Here is a 24,782-nt window from a genome sequence, read left to right as displayed (position 1 = left end):
AACAAGTCAAAAGAATATTCTGTCTTGGCAAGTTTGAAGTTGACGTTGATGCTTTTTCATCCAGCAAGAAATGTCTGTTAGACATGCTGAGATGTGAGCAGCTGTCTTCAGGTCATTAGGATGGAAATCAGCATAGCAGTGATATGAAAAGCCATGTTTCTGAGTGACAGAACCTCATGATGTCATGTAGACAGAGAAGAGAAGTAGTCAGAGAACTGAGCCCTGAGGGACCCCAGTAGCTATAACTAGTCTTACGAACTAGTTTGACCAACTAGCAGTTAGCCAAGGGCTCAGTCGGTCTTTTCAGATTCAAATGAGACCAATTTACTTTTTTTGTAACTCATTTTAAAAGAAAAAAGAATAAATTCCGCACACTATCTGCACTTGCAGATGTTTCAAAATTAAAATGTATGTTGGTCATCTTCCAAACTGAGATTGTGACTGGTGAGGCATCATCAGTTCCTCTCTATGCTGCCCCCCATGGACGAATCCGGAACTACCTGGAAAGTTCATGAACTTGCTGGTGCTGATGACACACAGTATAAAGCTGAGAGACTCCCAGAACTGGAGTCAAATCTAAAAGCCTTACGACGCCACCAGAGAGACAACTCGACTGAGGAGCAAAACTAAAAGCCATTGAAAATGTTGAGCCTGCATGGATTCCAGCCTTCCCTCAGCTCATTCATGGGAATGGACTGGCCAGTGCGCAGTCTCTGGCCGGAGATCACATCTCTTTACAGACACGGAGAGGAACTGCAGGAGCTGAAGAGAAGCCTGGAGCAGCTGGAGAAACTTCAGGATAAGATCCTTGAGGAGATCCAACTGATGCCACCCGCACAGGAGATCTACCCAGTGGCCTGCACAATGGAGAAAGAGGGAAGCGGCTTTGCTTTGACGCTGGACACTAAAGACTTTTCCCCAGAAGAACTGTCAGTCAGACAGGTGGGCAGGAAGCTGCATGTCAGCGGAAAGAGTGAGAAGAAGCAGGAGGATGGGAAGGGCTCGTACTCTTTCAGAACCCAAGAGTTCAGGCGGGTGTTTGATCTTCCTCAAGGAGTGAATCCTGAGGCGGTGACCTGCTCCATGGCTGATGGAAAGCTCTATATACAGGCACCAGTAAATCAGCCGTCAGATGCCGCTGAGAGGATGCTGCCCATTGACTGTCAAACTGTGAAGACAAAGCAGCCGGAGACAGCCGACACCAGCACCACCCAGACGACACTCAACAATCCTGAAAGCACTGAGCACAGAGTACAACCCTCTGCTGGACAATCTTAAATAATGATGTTTTGTTTTATTTAAAAACATTGTGTTGTACTTAATTGTTTTCTAGTCTTTAAGTAATACAAATTAACAAAAAGATGGATTTTTTATATTGAATATATACATGGAATTAAATAAAATAAGAACAGCAAAAAATGACATTTTCCATTTTTTCTGTCCTCTCTAAATTGTAATTAAGTATTGTAGAATAAAATCTCCAGAATTCTTCAAAAAAAAAAAAAAAAAAAAAAAAAAAGAGTAAATACTGACTTGAAACAAGTATAAGAGCTACAAAGACAATTTACAAATGTCACCATAAAATGTTCATGAACTTGCTAACATTTGGAAGATAGGAAAAAATATCAAACACCAGCAGCTCTGAGGCCAGTTGCATAAACATAGCCACTTTATTAAGACTGTCTTACATTTACATTTGCATGTCGTCTTTTAGCAGACGCTTTTATTCAAAGTGACTTACTGTACAGATGAGTACAACAGAAGCAATCAAAACCGACAAAAAGCAATGATACATGTAAGTTTATGACAAGTCTTGCTTATTCTTACAAAGTACACATAGCAAAGATTTATTTATTTTTTAAAAAAGGAAAAGAAAACAAGTCAAAAGAATATCCTGTCTTGGCAAGTTTGAAGTTGACGTTGATGCTTCTTCATCCAGCAAGAAATGTCTGTTAGACATGCTGAGATGTGAGCAGCTGTCTTCAGGTCATTAGGATGGAAATCAGCATAGCAGTGATATGAAAAGCCATGTTTCTGAGTGACAGAACCTCATGATGTCATGTAGACAGAGAAGAGAAGTAGTCAGAGAACTGAGCCCTGAGGGACCCCAGTAGCTATAACTAGTCTTACGAACTAGTTTGACCAACTAGCAGTTAGCCAAGGGCTCAGTCTGTCTTTTCAGATTCAAATGAGACCAATTTACTTTTTTTGTAACTGATTTTAAAAGAAAAAAGAATAAATTCCGCACACTATCTGCACTTGCAGATGTTTCAAAATTAAAATGTATGTTGGTCATCTTCCAAACTGAGATTGTGACTGGTGAGGCATCATCAGTTCTCTCTATGCTGCCCCCCAATGGACGAATCCGGAACTACCTGGAAAGTTCATGAACTTGCTGGTGCTGATGACACACAGTATAAAGCTGAGAGACTCCCAGAACTGGAGTCAAATCTAAAAGCCTTACGACGCCACCAGAGAGACAACTCGACTGAGGAGCAAAACTAAAAGCCATTGAAAATGTTGAGCCTGCATGGATTCCAGCCTTCCCTCAGCTCATTCATGGGAATGGACTGGCCAGTGCGCAGTCTCTGGCCGGAGATCACATCTCTTTACAGACACGGAGAGGAACTGCAGGAGCTGAAGAGAAGCCTGGAGCAGCTTGAGAAACTTCAGGATAAGATCCTTGAGGAGATCCAACTGATGCCACCCTCACAGGAGATCTACCCAGTGGCCTGCACAATGGAGAAAGAAGGAAGCGGCTTTGCTTTGACGCTGGACACTAAAGACTTTTCCCCAGAAGAACTGTCAGTCAGACAGGTGGGCAGGAAGCTGCATGTCAGCGGAAAGAGTGAGAAGAAGCAGGAGGATGGGAAGGCCTCGTACTCTTTCAGAACCCAAGAGTTCAGGCGGGTGTTTGATCTTCCTCAAGGAGTGAATCCTGAGGCGGTGACCTGCTCCATGGCTGATGGAAAGCTCTATATACAGGCACCAGTAAATCAGCCATCAGATGCCGCTGAGAGGATGCTGCCCATTGACTGTCAAACTGTGAAGACAACGCAGCCGGAGACAGCCGACACCAGCACCACCCAGACGACACTCAACAATCCTGAAAGCACTGAGCACAGAGTACAACCCTCTGCTGGACAATCTTAAATAATGATGTTTTGTTTTATTTAAAAACACTGTGTTGTACTTAATTGTTTTCTAGTCTTTAAGTAATACAAATGAACAAAAAGATGGATTTTTTATATTGAATATATACATGGAATTAAATAAAATAAGAACAGCAAAAAATGACATTTTCCATTTTTTCTGTCCTCTCTAAATTGTAATTAAGTATTGTAGAATAAAATCTCCAGAATTCTTCAAAAAAAAAAAAAAAAAAAAGAGTAAAAACTGGCTTGAAACAAGTATAAGAGCTACAAAGACAATTTACAAATGTCACCATAAAATGTTCATGAACTTGCTAACATTTGGAAGACAGGAAAAAATATCAAACACAAGCAGCTCTGAGGCCAGTTGCATAAACATAGCCACTTTATTAAGACTGTCTTACATTTACATTTGCATGTCGTCTTTTAGCAGACGCTTTTATTCAAAGTGACTTACTGTACAGATGAGTACAACAGAAGCAATCAAAACCGACAAAAAGCAATGATACATGTAAGTTTATGACAAGTCTTGCTTATTCTTACAAAGTATACATAGCAAAGATGTATTTATTTTTTAAAAAAGGAAAAGAAAACAAGTCAAAAGAATATCCTGTCTTGGCAAGTTTGAAGTTGACGTTGATGCTTTTTCATCCAGCAAGAAATGTCTGTTAGACATGCTGAGATGTGAGCAGCTGTCGTCAGGTCATTAGGATGGAAATCAGCATAGCAGTGATATGAAAAGCCATGTTTCTGAGTGACAGAACCTCATGATGTCATGTAGACAGAGAAGAGAAGTAGTCAGAGAACTGAGCCCTGAGGGACCCCAGTAGCTATAACTAGTCTTACGAACTAGTTTGACCAACTAGCAGTTAGCCAAGGGCTCAGTCGGTCTTTTCAGATTCAAATGAGACCAATTTACTTTTTTTGTAACTCATTTTAAAAGAAAAAAGAATAAATTCCGCACACTATCTGCACTTGCAGATGTTTCAAAATTAAAATGTATGTTGGTCATCTTCCAAACTGAGATTGTGACTGGTGAGGCATCATCAGTCCTCTCTATGCTGCCCCCCAATGGACGAATCCGGAACTACCTGGAAAGTTCATGAACTTGCTGGTGCTGATGACACACAGTATAAAGCTGAGAGACTCCCAGAACTGGAGTCAAATCTAAAAGCCTTACGACGCCACCAGAGAGACAACTCGACTGAGGAGCAAAACTAAAAGCCATTGAAAATGTTGAGCCTGCATGGATTCCAGCCTTCCCTCAGCTCATTCATGGGAATGGACTGGCCAGTGCGCAGTCTCTGGCCGGAGATCACATCTCTTTACAGACACGGAGAGGAACTGCAGGAGCTGAAGAGAAGCCTAGAGCAGCTGGGGAAATTTCAGGATAAGATCCTTGAGGAGATCCAGCTGATGCCACCCTCACAGGAGATCTACCCAGTGGCCTGCACAATGGAGAAAGAGGGAAGCGGCTTTGCTTTGACACTGGACACTAAAGACTTTTCCCCAGAAGAACTGTCAGTCAGACAGGTGGGCAGGAAGCTGCATGTCAGCGGAAAGAGTGAGAAGAAGCAGGAGGATGGGAAGGGCTCGTACTCTTTCAGAACCCAAGAGTTCAGGCGGGTGTTTGATCTTCCTCAAGGAGTGAATCCTGAGGCGGTGACCTGCTCCATGGCTGATGGAAAGCTCTATATACAGGCACCAGTAAATCAGCCGTCAGATGCCGCTGAGAGGATGCTGCCCATTGACTGTCAAACTGTGAAGACAACGCAGCCGGAGACAGCCGACACCAGCACCACCCAGACGACACTCAACAATCCTGAAAGCACTGAGCACAGAGTACAACCCTCTGCTGGACAATCTTAAATAATGATGTTTTGTTTCATTTAAAAACATTGTGTTGTACTTAATTGTTTTCTAGTCTTTAAGTACTACAAATGAACAAAAAGATGGATTTTTTATATTGAATATATACATGGAATTAAATAAAATAAGAACAGCAAAAAATGACATTTTCCATTTTTTCTGTCCTCTCTAAATTGTAATTAAGTATTGTAGAATAAAATCTCCAGAATTCTTCAAAAAAAAAAAAAAAGAGTAAATACTGACTTGAAACAAGTATAAGAGCTACAAAGACAATTTACAAATGTCACCATAAAATGTTCATGAACTTGCTAACATTTGGAAGATAGGAAAAAATATCAAACACCAGCAGCTCTGAGGCCAGTTGCATAAACATAGCCACTTTATTAAGACTGTCTTACATTTACATTTGCATGTCGTCTTTTAGCAGACGCTTTTATTCAAAGTGACTTACTGTACAGATGAGTACAACAGAAGCAATCAAAACCGACAAAAAGCAATGATACATGTAAGTTTATGACAAGTCTTGCTTATTCTTACAAAGTATACATAGCAAAGATTTATTTATTTTTAAAAAAAGGAAAAGAAAACAAGTCAAAAGAATATCCTGTCTTGGCAAGTTTGAAGTTGACGTTGATGTTTCTTCATCCAGCAAGAAATGTCTGTTAGACATGCTGAGATGTGAGCAGCTGTCGTCAGGTCATTAGGATGGAAATCAGCATAGCAGTGATATGAAAAGCCATGTTTCTGAGTGACAGAACCTCATGATGTCATGTAGACAGAGAAGAGAAGTAGTCAGAGAACTGAGCCCTGAGGGACCCCAGTAGCTATAACTAGTCTTACGAACTAGTTTGACCAACTAGCAGTTAGCCAAGGGCTCAGTCTGTCTTTTCAGATTCAAATGAGACCAATTTACTTTTTTTGTAACTGATTTTAAAAGAAAAAAGAATAAATTCCGCACACTATCTGCACTTGCAGATGTTTCAAAATTAAAATGTATGTTGGTCATCTTCCAAACTGAGATTGTGACTGGTGAGGCATCATCAGTTCTCTCTATGCTGCCCCCCAATGGACGAATCCGGAACTACCTGGAAAGTTCATGAATTTGCTGGTGCTGATGACACACAGTATAAAGCTGAGAGACTCCCAGAACTGGAGTCAAATCTAAAAGCCTTACGACGCCACCAGAGAGACAACTCGACTGAGGAGCAAAACTAAAAGCCATTGAAAATGTTGAGCCTGCATGGATTCCAGCCTTCCCTCAGCTCATTCATGGGAATGGACTGGCCAGTGCGCAGTCTCTGGCCGGAGATCACATCTCTTTACAGACACGGAGAGGAACTGCAGGAGCTGAAGAGAAGCCTGGAGCAGCTGGAGAAACTTCAGGATAAGATCCTTGAGGAGATCCAACTGATGCCACCCTCACAGGAGATCTACCCAGTGGCCTGCACAATGGAGAAATAGGGAAGCGGCTTTGCTTTGACGCTGGACACTAAAGACGTTTCCCCAGAAGAACTGTCAGTCAGACAGGTGGGCAGGAAGCTGCATGTCAGCGGAAAGAATGAGAAGAAGCAGGAGGATGGGAAGGGCTCGTACTCTTTCAGAACCCAAGAGTTCAGGCGGGTGTTTGATCTTCCTCAAGGAGTGAATCCTGAGGCAGTGACCTGCTCCATGGCTGATGGAAAGCTCTATATACAGGCACCAGTAAATCAGCCGTCAGATGCCGCTGAGAGGATGCTGCCCATTGACTGTCAAACTGTGAAGACAACGCAGCCGGAGACAGCCGACACCAGCACCACCCAGACGACACTAAACAATCCTGAAAGCACTGAGCACAGAGTACAACCCTCTGCTGGACAATCTTAAATAATGATGTTTTGTTTTATTTAAAAACATTGTGTTGTACTTAATTGTTTTCTAGTCTTTAAGTAATACAAATTAACAAAAAGATGGATTTTTTATATTGAATATATACATGGAATTAAATAAAATAAGAACAGCAAAAAATGACATTTTCCATTTTTTCTGTCCTCTCTAAATTGTAATTAAGTATTGTAGAATAAAATCTCCAGAATTCTTCAAAAAAAAAAAAAAAAAAAAAAGAGTAAATACTGACTTGAAACAAGTATAAGAGCTACAAAGACAATTTACAAATGTCACCATAAAATGTTCATGAACTTGCTAACATTTGGAAGATAGGAAAAAATATCAAACACCAGCAGCTCTGAGGCCAGTTGCATAAACATAGCCACTTTATTAAGACTGTCTTACATTTACATTTGCATGTCGTCTTTTAGCAGACGCTTTTATTCAAAGTGACTTACTGTACAGATGAGTACAACAGAAGCAATCAAAACCGACAAAAAGCAATGATACATGTAAGTTTATGACAAGTCTTGCTTATTCTTACAAAGTACACATAGCAAAGATTTATTTATTTTTAAAAAAAGGAAAAGAAAACAAGTCAAAAGAATATCCTGTCTTGGCAAGTTTGAAGTTGACGTTGATGTTTCTTCATACAGCAAGAAATGTCTGTTAGACATGCTGAGATGTGAGCAGCTGTCGTCAGGTCTTTAGGATGGAAATCAGCATAGCAGTGATATGAAAAGCCATGTTTCTGAGTGACAGAACCTCATGATGTCATGTAGACAGAGAAGAGAAGTAGTCAGAGAACTGAGCCCTGAGGGACCCCAGTAGCTATAACTAGTCTTACAAACTAGTTTGACCAACTAGCAGTTAGCCAAGGGCTCAGTCTGTCTTTTCAGATTCAAATGAGACCAATTTACTTTTTTTGTAACTGATTTTAAAAGAAAAAAGAATAAATTCCGCACACTATCTGCACTTGCAGATGTTTCAAAATTAAAATGTATGTTGGTCATCTTCCAAACTGAGATTGTGACTGGTGAGGCATCATCAGTTCTCTCTATGCTGCCCCCCAATGGACGAATCCGGAACTACCTGGAAAGTTCATGAACTTGCTGGTGCTGATGACACACAGTATAAAGCTGAGAGACTCCCAGAACTGGAGTCAAATCTAAAAGCCTTACGACGCGCCACCAGAGAGACAACTCGACTGAGGAGCAAAACTAAAAGCCATTGAAAATGATGAGCCTGCATGGATTCCAGCCTTCCCTCAGCTCATTCATGGGAATGGACTGGCCAGTGCGCAGTCTCTGGCCGGAGATCACATCTCTTTACAGACATGGAAAAGAACTGCAGGAGCTGAAGAGAAGCCTAGAGCAGCTGGGGAAATTTCAGGATAAGATCCTTGAGGAGATCCAGCTGATGCCACCCTCACAGGAGATCTACCCAGTGGCCTGCACAATGGAGAAAGAAGGAAGCGGCTTTGCTTTGACGCTGGACACTAAAGACTTTTCCCCAGAAGAACTGTCAGTCAGACAGGTGGGCAGGAAGCTGCATGTCAGCGGAAAGAGTGAGAAGAAGCAGGAGGATGGGAAGGGCTCGTACTCTTTCAGAACCCAAGAGTTCAGGCGGGTGTTTGATCTTCCTCAAGGAGTGAATCCTGAGGCGGTGACCTGCTCCATGGCTGATGGAAAGCTCTATATACAGGCACCAGTAAATCAGCCGTCAGATGCGGCTGAGAAGATGCTGCCCATTGACTGTCAAACTGTGAAGACAACGCAGCCGGAGACAGCCGACACCAGCACCACCCAGACGACACTCAACAATCCTGAAAGCACTGAGCACAGAGTACAACCCTCTGCTGGACAATCTTAAATAATGATGTTTTGTTTTATTTAAAAACATTGTGTTGTACTTAATTGTTTTCTAGTCTTTAAGTAATACAAATGAACAAAAAGATGGATATATATATATATATATATATATATATATATATATATATATATATTTTTTTTTTTTTTTTTTTCAATCGTAATAAATAAAAATAAGTTTTGCATAAAATGACATTTACCTCATCTTTTTTCTTTTATTCTAACAATTCTCAATTTCTAAATGAAAATTTCAAAAAAGTTACAACCAGGTATTAAGTAGAAAAAAATAAGATTATTAACTTTTCATAACTGGTCTGAGCAGTTATGTTACCAGCATGTGAATCAATCAGCACTGTGTGTGTGCAGCTGATAAGTATTTGATAGGCCTTGTCAAATCACCTTTTACATTAGGTTTGAGAGTCAAATGTTAAATGATCAGCAAAATATATGTGTTCAGCAACAATGTTTATAGTGATCACATGAAGTTGATAAAGTGAGAATTGCAACCAAAACTACCACATAAAAATTCATAAGGATATTGTAGGAAATCTATTTGAATCAAGCTGTTTCCTTTCACAACATCTTTTAAGACTTGAGTTTTAGACTACACTTTGGTTGCACGGATTAAAAAAATCATGAAGCCACTTAACAATGGAGTCAGTATGAAATGAAAGTGCACTCAAGCATTTGGATTTAGCTCACTGGGGTTTGCAGGGTACTGTTCTCAGTCTGCTTTGAAATAATATTTACTTGCAAAAAATGCTATACCAGTAAATGCTTCTGCATATAGCAACTCTGAAAAAAGATGCTGTTTTTATTAGAAAATTTATGTTTTCTTGGCAAACAATGCATCATTATAATAATATATATATTTTTTTTTTGTTGGGGGTCAGGAACATAATATTTGTACATCACTAGTATTTAAGAACACACTCTAAAATCATGAGCTTTTTGCTGAAGTTGACTTACAAGGGTTGAAATCAGAGCTGAATATAACCCTATGGTTTTTAATATAGAAAAGAAAGGCACTCATAGAACATTTAAATATGCAAACCAACTCATCATGCCTATTTTTTTTCTGTGCATCTAGTCATTCACCATTTGTACTATCAAATGTGGATTTTCAAGAAAATTTATTTTGCTCAACAGTGTCCCAGAAGGACAACCTGCAGTTCTCAAACTGACAAAACACTATGAAAGACAACACTGACAGGGTTAACATATTTATTCTTGCGAAGGAATATAAAAAGAACAGCAGAATGAAGGATGCAACTGGAGAAAACAAAAACAGGCTAATTTTGGCATGACAGAGAAGACGTCTCAGTCTTTCCTGAGGGGCACGATCTCCTCTCGAATGCCTTCCTTGGTGATGATGCAGATCTTGAGAGCATCTCCTGTGTAGACGTCCCTCTCAGCGGCCGAGATGAACACATCCTTCACCAGCTGCACGGCCTTCTCCTGGGACAGAGGAACCTGCTCCACGTTCTCCATGTTCTTGAATCCAATCTGAGCACAACAGAAACTAATTTAAGACTTCAAGAAGAAAAGGTTTGACAACACAGATCCAACCTTTCAAATTCAGCTCTGGTTATGTGATAATAGCGTTCGAACATTAAGCCCAAAGTATTCTTTGTTTTTGTATGTGTATGTCAGCGTATGCATTTGATTTCACAACGGCTTTGTCTCAAAATTAGGGCTGGAGCCTGCGATTATTTTAGTAATCGAGTATTCTACCGATTATTCAATCGATTAATCGAGTAATCGGATAAGAATTCATTTTTCTTTATTGAATATCAATTCTAAATACACAAAAGAAAATAAGATAGGTCTCTTAAAATAAACAACTGATTTTTATTGCTGGAATTGCATACTTTAATAACCGTGAAAACAGGTTATTAACTGGTTAAAATAGGCTGTTTTACAGAGATGGTCGGAAATAATTATTTCCCTTATATTTATTCCCTTTTTCTTCTGCTAAAATCTTTATTAACATTATAAGTAAACCTCAAGTGACATATTAAAATAATAATGAACCCTCCCATGAAGACTTTTTCAATGGTGACATTTACATGACAATTAATCACAATTAACAAAAAACAATGTTATTATGCAATGAATTTAGGGAGGGAAAAGAATGCTAAATTACATTAGCTACATTAGTCACACAGACTCAAAACTCATCTGTTTAGCTGTGCATTTATTGAATGAGCGCGGTGCGATGTCTGAAGTGATCGCACTATTCTACGAATTTTTCGTATTTTAGGTCAGATCATTTTACAGTTTTAAATGTTTTAAATTCATTTTAAATAATAAAAATAAAATCAAAGTTTTAAATTGCTTGTTTTATGTATTTTACTTCATGATTATTCTACTTGCTTTTATGTGGAGCACTTTGAATTACCATTGTGTATGAAATGTGCTAGATAAATAAACTTGCCTTGCCTTCCCTAAATAGTCCTGAAAACATTCTTTACTGTCTTGAAGTGAAATCTAGTCTCTTTCTTCTGATTCGGAGTATAAATATGTGAGGCTGTACTCTCACCTGGTTGTCCAGAAGAGGCTGCAGCATTGCGCTCGCAGAGCCGCCCGCTTTATAAGTGTCTCTCTGGTAAGAGCCAACGGGATCGAAGCTATAGACGGCACCTCGACCTCGAAGAAGAAGAAGAAAAACTATTTTAATGGACAATTCTGTAAATTACCCGTTTATACATTTCTGAGCTAGAGATTTTGAATCCTGTTCTTCTGAGAAACTCACCCTCCTCGTCGAGCCCCCCGATGATGTTGTAGACGTAGTAGGGGAAGAAGCGTCTGCCGTAGAGGATGGTGGACAGCATGGCTGCGATAGCTCCGCTCGTCATGCTCTTGTTGTTCGAATGCTTGTACATCTGTGAGAGAAGGGAATCACACTGCTCAGAAAACATGTCTGTGCTGACTGAACATGATCTGACCGTTTCCTCAAACCCACCTTCAGTCTCGCCTCGATGATTTTGGTTAGCGTCAAGCAGTCGCCGTGGAAACCACTGCAGCCAATCACTGTAGTGTCTGTCCTGTGTGGGAATATGAGTCAGAGAGATACAGCTACAGATCAATCAAAGCAGCACAGAACGCACAGACTCACATTAACCCCTTCAGACCTCAACCTTTCCCACTGAAAGGAAGGAAAAATCCCCACTTGATATTGGTTCTCCTTTACTGTAGAAATTAACATGTATTCGTCCCCTGTGATGGACAAGAGGGCTGAAGCAACAAGTGCTCATATTTCAACTGTTGCCTGAAGACAGTCAGTGATTTAATGATACTTTCTTATCTTTCATCTCTTGAGTACAAGAACACTGAAACAGTGATGGTTTAAAAAATGCCTCTGATTTAAATTTTGAGAATCTGAATCAGTTCGAACGTTTCAAAGAACATGTACATTTTGAGTATTTATCTAGACAACTGTATTTTATTTTATTATTTATTTAAAAATGACCCCTCTGACTGATTACACGCACATGAAATATTAAAAAAATAAAAACCCAGATGTCAGTTTGTGTCTGTTTGACCCATGTGACCGCACACACACTCACAGAGACACACTCACAGACTCAGACTCTGTCTCTCTCACTCACACACACACACTCACACACTCACAGTTTGTAACACTTGGGGGAGTCTCTGCTGTGGATGCTGTATCCTTCACTCAAGCGTGTGTCTGAGGCCACGAGAGCGAAGTCTTCTCCAGCCACCGCCAGCACAGTCCTGACATGATGAGAGAGATGAGGACAACACATCCATTACTTCAGTTCAGATCCTTACAAATAAACCTGATCTGCCCTCTCTGAATGACAGACAGGTTTCAGCTCAACAATGAATCTGCAGAAATCATTAACACGCCATAAAATATAATGGCTTATTGATACTTCAAATATCAGCCGTTTTGACTAGTTTTTGACATTATTGGGAAAGAATAAACCAGTCTATGATTTTCCGGCTAAATGCTGTATTTCTGATAGTGAAAGTAAAACCAGCGCGCAGTTGACATGAAGCGCGCACTTGTGACTTTACTACTGCGACTGAACTGAACTGGACATCAGTAGTAACCTGTTTTTATACTGTTAGTAGTGAAGTAAGTTAGTGATTCACTGAACAGAGTTTATGAAGAGTTTCTGTTGTTCTCCGGCTCCTGTGCTGACTGAAGGGAGAAGAAGAAGACGCTTCTTACCCTCCGTTGAAGGCATAAGGAGAGAACTTGTGCTCCACTGGCCCTGTGTAGTGATAGTCCTTCATCCTTCCGTTAGCTCCACAAGCCTGAGCAGAAATCATCATGAGCTGTCTCACCAAAACTCGCTGTATCACCGCAATATGGCCGCCGGAAGTTGATAGATCCTTTGTTTCCTGTGCGCTCACGTTAGAAAGCAGCTCACTCTGCCGTCTGCTGGAAGCGTCACTTATTCACAGCCGGGTACCGTGAAGCGTCAACCTACCAGGGGGCGGGGCTTCTCATGCTTGTCATGTGACACATATGTATGACACATAGGCAGCCAAAATACCTCTGTATCACTGATATAGACTTTCTTATTTTTTGGCATGACCTGAAATAATATTTGGGGTGCTATCTCTTCTTCCAACAATGCAAAAGCTTTAAAGTCAGTTACATTGTGCACAAAGTATAATATTAATGCTTTTTTAAAATAATGGAAACAAAAGGGACTCGAGGCATTTCTATCTCTCTTGAATTTATTTTAATTATATGTTACCCCTGGCTCAATTATTATTATTTTTTTAAATGTATTATTTTTTATTACTTTATTTTGTATTATATTGTTTTACTTTTGTCTGTTTATTGTACTTGCTTTTACTGTACTTGCACTTTTTCTACTGTTTATAACGATATTATTGTTGTTTTTGTAGATGAAACTATATTTGCTGTTATGTTTGTTCAATAATAATAATAATAATAATAATAATAATAAACTGATATAGATTTATGTCCCTACTGAACTTATTATTATTATTATTATTTTAAATAAAACCATGAAAGAACATTTTAATGGTTTCCAGGAGAAATACCATTACAAACATTACAAACCATCAACTTTTAACAATTAAAAATAGTTTTCTGTAGTGTGTTTTGGGACATATTACATGCTTGATTGGTTTAAGCCACCAATAGAAATCAGTAAATTACAACTAGAGACTAATAGACAGTTTCAAGTAAAACCAATACAAGTCCCATTATAACCAGTAAAACCATTACTAATTGTGTAATGGTGTATATTGTTTTATTTATTTATTTTATTATTATTATTTATTTATTTTAAATTTGGTATATCCCTAAAATATTTCATGAAATATCTTGATTCTAAAATATGTGTAAGTAAATGCATTTTGCACCATTATATATTATGTAAGTTGATCTATAATTTGCGATGGGAAAATAGCCTGGTACTGTAGTCTATTTACTTTGCATTAACGCCGTCTCCTTGCTTCAGTCCCAGATATGGGTTACACCCCAGATCACAGATCAACACTGAATCAACACTGAATCAATCTTAATGCATCAACCAAATTATCATTGAATCCCTGTTGAAGTTGCACATTGATTAGGGTTGCACCCTCAAATAATGATATTTCAATGATGAAAAATACATCAAGCTGGTCATAAAAATCAACATATATTCAACTTAAACTAAACCACTTATTTAACATTGAATCTATATTGAAATATGACAAAGCCCTCTTGATTTTTAATCTTTTCAATCAGAGAAACTGCAGGCATGCAATTAATATAGATTGGAATCAAAAGGTGACTTCAGTTTACAAAATCCTTCAGTTTACATGCAGATATTTATTTTTCGCCCCATACGATTTAATCAAACTAACTGAACAGGAAAATAGCATCACATTTAAGTAAAACAATTATTTTATTTAAAACACAAACAAACACACTTTGTGGTTCTCTCAACACATATAGGCCCTGATTCTCAGGCCGGGAGGAGCTTTTAATAAAGGATGAGGCCTTAGTATATTTCAAGTTTCTTATAAAAATGCCAGGGGAAAAACACATTACTGGTGTGCATTTTGAGACAAAACACTGACACTGACATATTTTAAGATCTGTCAGAGCAAGTTATTTTCAGTTAAGACAGCTCAAACTTTTATTTGAGTCTGGGACTAGGCTTGTCTGTGAATCCAGGAGGCAGAACTTAAAATACAACATAGGCATGTAATATGATAAAATGATGGCAAAGTGACATAGAATAATTAATTCTGAATTTAACCAAATGCCAGGGGAGGATCTGGTAAAACTGACGCTATATAACAAACACAAACTGCATCTGTCAAATGGAAATAAATGCAAATGGAAACTCACCAACAACGGCAGAAACACCAAAGTACATCAGACTGGCACATTATCACAGTTTGTTGTGCAGGACTTGAAGCTACTTTTCTAGTTCAAAAAGGATGTCCTTAGTCCTCATTAAACAGACAGTCTGATGAACTCAGGGCTTTCCAGAACAAGGCCATGCCCCGAGCTGTTCATCCGATCTCTGAGGACTCCTGGTTCTCAGCTTTCACCTTGTTATTGTTGTAAGGCATCTAAAGTATAAAAACAAGACAAAAACAAAGACATTAAAACCTTAATAGGGACATAGTAGTATACTTAAAGTATGATGCACAGTTCACTTAAAGAAAACTTTCATTATGCCGCTCATTATGTGGGTCTTTGTCTTCTCAGGTGTAAATCACAATGATATTCATGAAAGCTGACGCCTACTCGCATATGACTTTTACCAACAAAAAGTGTCTTAGAAAATTTAAATCAATATATTGTTTTTTGTAAGTGAGTAAACAATATGGTTTTCACATAATTTAGAAAGAAAAGTTCCAGGCTACAAGTTCCAGTTCTCAACAGTCCCGGGAACCAATGTTATGTATGTGTTTTATGGCCTTATTCAAGTGTTTTAACATTTTTAGTTTTTCACTAACCATGCATAAACATTTTGTTTCTCAAAAATACAGTCATGTACATATCTCTTCTTACATAATATTATAGCCAAGTATGTGCTGAATACAGTCAGATTAGACCTTAGCCATTTAGAAACTGAAAAAAGCACAAATGTCAGGGCATGACAAAACTTCTCCAGGCCCCAAAAATACCCTTAGACTCCAGAGGGCTAACTTGCAGTATAAAACTACTAGATTAGTAGTTTAAGACTATACTTCAAAGTGTACACAGTATTTAATTAGTAAACTATCAGTAAACCTGTAAGTTCATTTTTTTATATATATAATTGCAATACAAAAATTTAATACATTTTACATTTGATGTTTAATTTAATTTAATTTAATTTACAAACATAGAGGTAAACTAGTTGTGTACTCAAAGTTTGCTGCTGTTATACTTAAAGGGTACTTAAAAGTATACTTATATATACACTAGAAAGTAGGCCAATTTTGTCCCACCGAGTATTGAAACGGTACACTTACAAGTATACTACTAGAACACTGATATTTGTATACTTTCTATACTTAAAAATATACTTGAACTCTACTTAACTATACTTAGTAAAATAGACTTGAAGTATACTACTTTTTCGTAAGGGTAGGTTTTCCCTTATTATCAAACTCAAAGTAGGAACACGCATAATAATAATAATTTTTTTTACAAATATTATTGTATATTATTTTCAATGCTTTTGTTTTTTTAGGAAAAATACAGACATTACACTCTCACGATCATATCTGTTAGGGGCTTGGTGGAAAAACAAACCAAGATGTATTATATTTAAAGAAAGTACTTACCTTGGCCGTTGGTCTGTGCGGCGCATGTTCATGTGACTCTTTGCTTTGCTGATCACTCAGATTTCTCAAAAAAAAAAAAAAAAAAAACACATAAGTTGTAAGGAAGATGAATAATGAAATACAATCGATGTGCTTCTTTTCTCTGAATCTGTAATGTTAGTCGCTTCGAAAAGAATTAACATCTGTCAACTGTCATCAAATAAAGGGAACTCTCTGTGCTGAAAATGCACAGATTTTCATATTATTATTATTATTATTATTATTATTATTATAATAAGGCCTTATATATTTATGCCGCTTTTTTATAGTAATATTTTATTACTTACCTCTAAAAACCACTTTGTCACTACCAGCGTTGCCAAACCCCTCCCTCAGAAAATCTCTAGAACTATACCCTCAAAAGTCTACATTTTTCAGAAAAAGTCGCCAAATATGAAGAAAAAGTAAAGTAAATACGGGTAAATCTGGTAAAGGTAAAAGTGTGTGTGTGTGTATATATATATATATATATATATATATATATATATATATGTATACATGTATGTAACCCCTCTCTCCCGGGTCCTGACTGCCACACCTCACACTCTCGACGAGTAGGTCTTGAACCTGGGTCTCCTGCATGGGAGGTAGACGCACTAACAAGGAGGCTAAATGACTGCAGCCACTAGCATCTGTCGCTAATGGGTCTCTTGAGATCGGGGAGTGAGGTTTACCTGCACTGGCTGCACAGCACCTACTCGCTGGCCTCCGTTACACTCACCCCCCTAAACCTCACTCCCATCCGGGTCACGGCACCAATGTAACCCCTCTCTCCCAGGTCCTCACCCCCACACACTACACTACTCAGTGGCCTCTGTTACATACGTACATTGCTATATAGATGAGAACTGTCTAGTGCCCTTATGAATGTTGTTGGCACGACTGAAAATTTAACTACAATATGAAATAGCTTAGACTTAACATACTTCAACAGATCTTTGCACTAGTGTTATGCTACTGTTTTTTCATAGTGTTGATAACATTTCTGACAGATGACATGATTTTTTGCATTTGTCTTACCGTATGTGGTATCCTGTCAGCATTAACATGTCTGTGGGCTCTTTTGATTACCATCAGTTTAAGTTCTGGCAGTGTTGCCAGATATTGGTGTAAAAATAAATAAGAATATATTTCCATCTATAGTCACTAATGGCCAACAAACTCTCTGTTTAGTCTGTTTTTAGGAAGGCTACAACTTTGGAGTTCAACATATTGTTTCACAAACAAACAATTAAGTATTGAAATGTAAACTTCATTTGGTTGCTTCTATCTTGTTAAAATTAACTTTAAGAAAAGAAATATGTCTGTCTGTAAAAGGAAATTATTAATTCGTTTTTAAAATAATATTTATTTCACATGGGTTTGAATCAGATTCAGTCAATAATGTTTTAGTTTTTATGGCTGAAGGTCGTTGCATTAACAGGCAGATTCATTACGATAGTCAGAGGTTGAAATGCTGAATTAGTAATTAGTTGGTAGTTTGTTTGTTTTTGTTGCTAATGACTCGGCATTGTAAAAGTGTTGTACAAAATATCCATGTTCTTAGAATTAGAATGTCTAATCAAATTATTGTACCTGATCAGATCAGATCTAATTTAGATAACACCAAATTTGCTGTTGTTGGCACAATTTGAAGACAAAAAAAGCAATATCTGGCAACACTTAACTTAAACTGATAGTAATCAAAAGAGCCCACAGACATGTTAATGCTGACAGGATACCACATAAGGTAAGGCAAACGTAAAAAAAAATCATGATGTTATCTATCAGAAATGTTATCAACACTATCAAAACAGTAGCATATAAAACTAGTGCAAATATCTGTTGAACAAGTATATTACGTCTATGCTATTTCATATCGTAGTTACATTTTCAGTCTTGCCAACAACATTCATAAGGGCACTAGACAAAGTTATCATCTATAAAGCAATGGTTATTAATGAAAACTATAATTGTATAGGCTTACGTATTGCTAAATAAATAATAAACAACTGATTATATAGCTCTAACCTAAAGTAATGGTGCAATGTGATATAATCAATCCTCATTCCTCCAAAACAGAGTAAAACCCACAAATTACCTATCTCAACAACTTATACTTGGAAGGGGCTCCTTTTTCTACTGCTTCAATTCAGTGTGGCATGGAGGTGATCAGTTTGTGGCACTACTGAGGTGGTCTGGAAGCCAAGGTTTCTTTCACAGTGGCCTTCAGCTCATCTGCATTGTTTGGTCTCTTGTTTCTCATCTTCTTCTTGACAATAGCCCAAAGATTCTCTCTGGGGTTCAGGTCTTGTGAGTTTGCTGGCCAGTCAAGCACAACACCATGGTCATTTAACCAACTTTTGGTGCTTTTGGCAGTGTGGGCAGGTGCCAAATCCTGCTGGAAAATGATATCAGCATCTTCAGAAAGTTGGAGGGAAGCATGTAGTGCTCCAAGATTTCTTGGTAAATGGGTGCAGTGACTTTGGTTTTCAAAAAACACAAGGGACCAACACCAGCAGATGACATTGAACCCCAAATCATTACAGACTGTGGAAACTCAACGCTGGACTTCAAGCAACTTGGGCTATGAGCTTCTCCACCCTTACTCCAGACTCTGGGACCTTGGTTTCCAAATTAAATACAAAACTTGCTCTCATCTGAAAAAAGGACTTTGGACCACTGGGCAACAGTATAGTTCTTCTTCTCCTTAGCCCAGGTAAGACACCTCTGACGTTGTCTGTGGTTCAGCAAATTCCTTGACACGTCTGTGTGTGGTGCTCTTGATGCCTTGACCCCAGCGTCAGTCCATTCCTTGTGAAGTTCACTAAAAAATTTTAATCGATTTTGCTTGACAATCCTCATAAGGCTGCGGTTCTCTCAGTTGGATGTGCATCTTTTTCTTCCACACTTTTTCGTTCCACTCAACTTTCTTTTAGCATGTTTGGATACAGCACTCGGTGAACAGCCAGCTTCTTTGGCAATACATGTTTGTGGCTCCTTGTGAAGGGTGTCAATGATTGTCTTCTGGACAACTATCAGATCAGCAGTCTTCCTCATGATTGTGTAGTCTAGTGAACAAAACTGAGACCATTTTGAAGGTTCAGGGAACCTTTGCAGGTGTTTTGAGTTGATTAGCTGATTAGCATGTCACCATATTCTAATTTGTTGTGAAAGTGAATTGGTGGGTCTTTTTTAAATGTGAACAAAAATCATCACAATTCAAATAATCAAAGACTTAAACTACTTCAGTTCGTGTACATTTAATTTATTTAATACACAAGTTTAACAATTTGAGTTGAATTACTGAAATAAATTAACTTTTTCACAACATTCTAATTTAAAACACCAGTATATTTTTTAATAACTTGATCATTTGTATTAACAAGCACCCACCCTCCTTGTGCCCCTTTTTTGGTTTGGGCCACTGCCCCTCAAAATGTCTGTTCAAGGCCCTGATAATACTGTCCAGCTGGTTCATCTTACTGGTCACACTTTTTTTTTTTTTATTAACCCACACACTCAGCTGGAAGATTTGTACTTATTTATTTTGGTGCTAATAGTGATTCATCCTCTGATGATCATGTGCTGACTACATTTCACAAAAATGTTCCAAATTAATTTGTATTTGCATCAAAGCATTGAATGAGGGAGTGACAGTCTAAATTCCACCATTGGAGAAATACAGAACTAAAGTCAACACTGATTCAAATTCTGAGCAGGTGCCGCTCATTTCCAATCACTCCACCGGCCTCGCTCCTGTTCCCACGGCTCTCAGCCCCGCCCCACTCATTCGTACATCTTCACTTGTTGATTCTGATGACAGTTTTTTTTTTTTTTAATTGAACACACATACACACACAAAACATCACCACTACATTAAGCCAGGGGAAATATATACATTATAATAAATTAATTTTGAGAAGAATGGAAGATCAAAAAAAGAAGAAAAGCTAAATCACACACTCCCGTCAGCTAACCAATAGCACATTATAAAGAAGGTTGTTTCTGATGAGAGATTTAGTCAGACCATTCGTCAGCCATCGTGCACGGTGACGAAACAGCGTGTTTCAGCAGTGACTCATCTGAACGCCTCTGACTGGTTCTTGCATTCATAAGCTCAACAGAATCCTATGTGATTGGTTATAATTGCTTAAAAAAATTGTGTCTCTGGCTCTGTGCCAGCCAGCAAATGCAGATTTGAATTTGGCAGCTGGTAAAGTGCTTCCCATTTTTATATACATAAAGATTACAGGACAAACTGGGCATTTCACCCAAAATTGTTTGCAGTTATATGATTCCAAATTTAGGGGGGGAAAGGGGGAAATATCCCTAATCTTCCTTACAAATATGATGCAATATCGATGTGGGTATGAGCAGTAGCCACAGCTGTATCACAACTAAGGCCGGGCATACACTGTGCGATTTTCATCCGATTTTGAGCCGAATTCTGACTCGTGCGACTCTTTTTCGGGTCGGGCCGAATTTCAGCATTTTCGTGCGTCGTTTGTCATGCAGTGTTCGTGCAGTGTACAAGGGGAAACGAGAGGCGATAAGCCTCTCCCGACCGGCAATCGGATGGTCGGATGGATTTCTGACATGTCAGAAATTTTGGTCGCCTCTCGTGAGGTATCGCACTATTGAAGCAGGGTTACGAACCGATTTCCCGCGTTTCCCTCACTGTGTGAAACCATAAACCAAACCATGGTGACACCTGACACGGCGTGTATGGTGGACTGAAGTGATGGAGGGATAACTTGAGTCATGGCAAAGAAAAATAAAAATAAAAGGGGAAAAAACGGCTGCTTACCTCCAGTTCGCGTTTTTTTTGGACGTTTCAGCACACAGAATTGCGCATATCACCAAAGGAGTTTGTTTATCCCGGGAAAGCATGTTTATTCAGAAACAGCCACAAACATCCGGGTTCTGAGGGATCCTACATGTTGATTCGGTTGATTCCCCACGTATAGTGTGAGCAGTCAAATCGCAACTCAGCAATGGGACCGTACAGTGAGTGCACAAAAATCGTGAGCTTTGGCTTTACATCGCATGTGATCTACCCGAACAGTGTGAGTTGGTACCTTGCCGAAATCGCACTGAAATCGTACAGTGTATGCCCGCTTTAACCCATAAACCAATAAAGAGGAATTCCGGTCTCTCACTCATTCAGGGCGATATCTAGGCTCTGCTTTAGTATGGCGACAAGAACTTCAGTCGCTTACCGACTCACCAGTACAAAAATGGCCTCCACCACAGAGCAGCAGTGAGTCACCTAATGCTGCAGTTGAACTGAATGTGCTGTCTCTAACATTACCTCGAAATGCCCTGGTTCTGAGAGTTATGCAACCTGCTCAGAAAAGTAGAGAGCTGGAGAGTTGGTTTTACAACTGCCAATTTGTGGTTCCCAAGAGAGGTGGAGGACTCCGCCCGATTGTATATCTCAGGCGCATCTACATATCTATATCTATATCTAGATATAACAGATCGCTCTGCATGCAAGCATGCATACAGGATGACAATGCTAAAACATATCCTGACATGATAACCTGGTGTCTTCTGGGTTTACAACACATGCGCCTGCTTCGGTTATGGCTGAAATCTTGTGTACCTTGGATATCGCGGCGCTGATCAAGCGCTTCAGGACGTGCAGACGGGGAAAGCGAGCGGGAGCACTCGTCAGACTCAGGAAGCGCGGATTTCGAACGCCGTTGCCTAGCATCCATCTCGCAAATCTCCGCTCTCTACCCAACAAAACAGACGAACTCCTTCTGCTCTCTCAGACAAATAAGGATTTCTCTCAATCTGCTGCTCTGTGTTTCACGGAAACCTGGCTGAATGACGCCATACCGGACAGCGCGCTCCATCTGCCGGGCTTTCAGCTGTTCAGAGCGGATCGCGAATCAGAATCAACTGGGAAATCGCGCGGTGGCGGGACATGCTTTTACATCAATGAACGGTGGTGTACAGATGTAACTGTGTTAAAGAAGATGTGCTGTCCTGATTTAGAAATGCAGTTTGTCAACTGCAAGCCATTCTATTTGCCGCGGGGTTTCACTCGTTCATTCTGGTCAGTGTTTACATCCCTCCACAAGCGCATGTGAGCTCAGCTTTACAGAAACTTGCTGATCAGATCACAGACACAGAACAACAACACCCGGACTCTGTTTTAATCATTCTTGGGGACTTTAACAAAGCCAATCTCTCCCGTGAACTGCCAAAATACAGACAGCATGTTACATGTCCCACCAGAGACAGTAATATATTGGATCACTGTTACACCACAATAAAGGATGCATATCACTCTGTTCCACGAGCAGCTGGCCCCCATCTTTTCACAAATCTTCAACAGATCTCTGGAGTTGTGTGAAGTGCCTTCCTGCTTCAAATGCTTCACCATCATCCCCATCCCAAAGAAACCCAAGATAGCAGAACTTAACGACTACAGACCTGTGGCTCTAACGTCTGTCGTCATGAAGTCATTTGAAAAAACTGGTTCTGGCTTATCTGAAGTCCATCACTGGACCCTTACTGGACCCCCTCCAGTTTGCTTACCGAGCAAACAGGTCCGTGGATGATGCAATCAACATGGGATTGCACTTCATCCTGCAACATCTGGACAAAACAGGGACTTATGTGAGGATCCTATTTGTGGACTTTAGTTCGGAATTCAACACCATCATCCCAACAGCCCTTCAGACCAAACTGACCTCTCTGTTCCTAGCTCTATCTGTCAGTGGATCACCAGCTTTCTGACTGATAGGCAACAGTTAGTGAGACTGGGGAAATTCACATCAAGCAGCTGCTCCACCAACACTGGCGCCCCTCAGGGATGTGTTCTCTCCCCTCTGCTCTTCTCCCTGTACACCAACGACTGCACCTCTAAAGACCCCTCTGTCATGCTCCTAAAGTTTGCAGATGACACTACAGTCATCGGCCTCATCCAGGGCTGTGATGAGTCTGCTTACAGACAAGAGGTTGAGCAGCTGGCTGTCTGGTGCAGTCTGAACAACCTGGAGCTGAACATGCTCAAAACAGTGGAGATGATCGTGAACTTTAGGAGAAACCCACCTGCACTTTCCCCACTCACCATCATGGAGAGCACTGTGACTGCAGTGGAGTCATTCAGATTCCTGGGAACCACCATCTCTCAGGACCTGAAGTGGGACAATCACATTGACTCCATTGTTAAAAAGGCCCAGCAAAGGTTGTATTTCCTTCGCCAGCTGAGGAAGTTTAACCTGCCACAGGAGCTGCTAAAACAGTTCTACTCGGCCGTCATTGAGTCTGTCCTCTGTACTTCAATAACTGTCTGGTTTGGTTCAGCAACAAAATCAGACATCAGAAGACTACAGAGAACTGTTCGGACTGCTGAAAGGATTATTGGTGCTCCCCTGCCCACCCTTCAAGAACTGTATACATCCAGAGTGAGGAAAAGGGCTCAGAAAATCACTCTGGATCCCTCACATCCAAGTCACCCCATCTTTGAACTTTTGCCATCTGGCCGGCGCCTCAGAGCCGCAAACACCACAACAGCAAGGCACAAGAACAGTTTCTTCCCCCAGGCAATCTACCTCATGAACAGTTAAATGTTCCTTACTTATGCTTATAAATGTGCAATATCCTTATATTTATTTGTTAATCCTCCATCCTAGAACATTCCTGCATCTCACTCAATCCTATTCCATTATCATTTATAGCACAATTGTTTATACACTTATTTATTTGTCAATTTGTAAATCTTTTTTTATTTTTTATTTTCCTGTGTGTTGTTGTCTCTGTGTACTGGAAGCTTATGTCACTAAAACAAATTCCTTGTATGCGTAAGCATACTTGGCAATAAAGCTCTTTCTGATTCTGATTCTGATTCAGACCTTTTGCACATCACGGTCTCCCGCATCTGCATCGAAGACCTGAAGCCATGGTGCAAACATCTTTTTTAGTTTACGTATAGGTTAACATTTATGTATAGTATATTTACAGTATATACTGCAGGGCCAGGCCATGTCAAAAAGGAAGCTTTCCCACTGGATTGTGGACACTATCATGGCTGTTATAACAGTGTTGGGAAAGTTCACTTTCTACATGAACTAGTTCAAAGTTCAATTCACAAATTTTAAAATGAACTAGTTCAGTTCTTAGTTCAAACTACAAAATTTTGAACTAAGTTCACTAAGTTCCAAAAATGAACTAGTTCATAGTTCTTTTTTTCCATATGTTGCTGCGA

At 39.4% G+C, this 24,782-nt stretch overlaps 5 protein-coding genes and 1 pseudogene across 5 annotated transcripts; 5 read left to right on the top strand and 1 right to left on the bottom strand.

The window, feature by feature from the left end:
• The first annotated feature begins 525 nt into the window (after window positions 1–525).
• On the top strand, window positions 526–1,423 carry LOC113057390 (heat shock protein 30-like). Its single transcript, XM_026224770.1, has one exon. The coding sequence runs from the start codon at window positions 643–645 to the stop codon at window positions 1,276–1,278; it is 636 nt and encodes a 211-aa protein (XP_026080555.1). The 5' UTR covers window positions 526–642; the 3' UTR covers window positions 1,279–1,423.
• A 606-nt stretch (window positions 1,424–2,029) lies between these two features.
• On the top strand, window positions 2,030–3,314 carry LOC113057391 (heat shock protein 30-like). The gene has a single exon (XM_026224771.1). The coding sequence runs from the start codon at window positions 2,518–2,520 to the stop codon at window positions 3,151–3,153; it is 636 nt and encodes a 211-aa protein (XP_026080556.1). The 5' UTR covers window positions 2,030–2,517; the 3' UTR covers window positions 3,154–3,314.
• A 933-nt stretch (window positions 3,315–4,247) lies between these two features.
• On the top strand, window positions 4,248–5,162 carry LOC113057389 (heat shock protein 30). Its single transcript, XM_026224769.1, has one exon. It carries the CDS (start codon window positions 4,386–4,388, stop codon window positions 5,019–5,021), a length of 636 nt encoding a protein of 211 aa, XP_026080554.1. The 5' UTR covers window positions 4,248–4,385; the 3' UTR covers window positions 5,022–5,162.
• Window positions 5,163–6,142: 980 nt separating this feature from the next.
• LOC113057388 (heat shock protein 30-like) lies at window positions 6,143–7,029 on the top strand (annotated as a pseudogene).
• Window positions 7,030–8,036: 1,007 nt separating this feature from the next.
• LOC113057387 (heat shock protein 30-like) lies at window positions 8,037–8,839 on the top strand. The gene has a single exon (XM_026224767.1). The coding sequence runs from the start codon at window positions 8,121–8,123 to the stop codon at window positions 8,754–8,756; it is 636 nt and encodes a 211-aa protein (XP_026080552.1). The 5' UTR covers window positions 8,037–8,120; the 3' UTR covers window positions 8,757–8,839.
• Window positions 8,840–9,963: 1,124 nt separating this feature from the next.
• Window positions 9,964–13,156, bottom strand: LOC113057386 (proteasome subunit beta type-1-A-like). The gene is made up of 6 exons (XM_026224766.1): window positions 12,957–13,156; window positions 12,386–12,493; window positions 11,718–11,799; window positions 11,508–11,637; window positions 11,295–11,401; window positions 9,964–10,258 (listed from the first exon to the last, which is right to left on the bottom strand). Exons 1-6 carry the CDS (start codon window positions 13,058–13,060, stop codon window positions 10,073–10,075), a joined length of 717 nt encoding a protein of 238 aa, XP_026080551.1. The 5' UTR covers window positions 13,061–13,156; the 3' UTR covers window positions 9,964–10,072.
• Between the last annotated feature and the right edge of the window lie 11,626 nt (window positions 13,157–24,782).

This window comes from Carassius auratus, chromosome 38, assembly GCF_003368295.1.
Source record: "Carassius auratus strain Wakin chromosome 38, ASM336829v1, whole genome shotgun sequence".
In the NCBI taxonomy this organism is placed as follows: Eukaryota; Metazoa; Chordata; class Actinopteri; order Cypriniformes; family Cyprinidae; genus Carassius; species Carassius auratus.
Note: the sequence above shows the minus strand (reverse complement) of the source record. Positions and strands in the feature narration are given on the sequence as shown.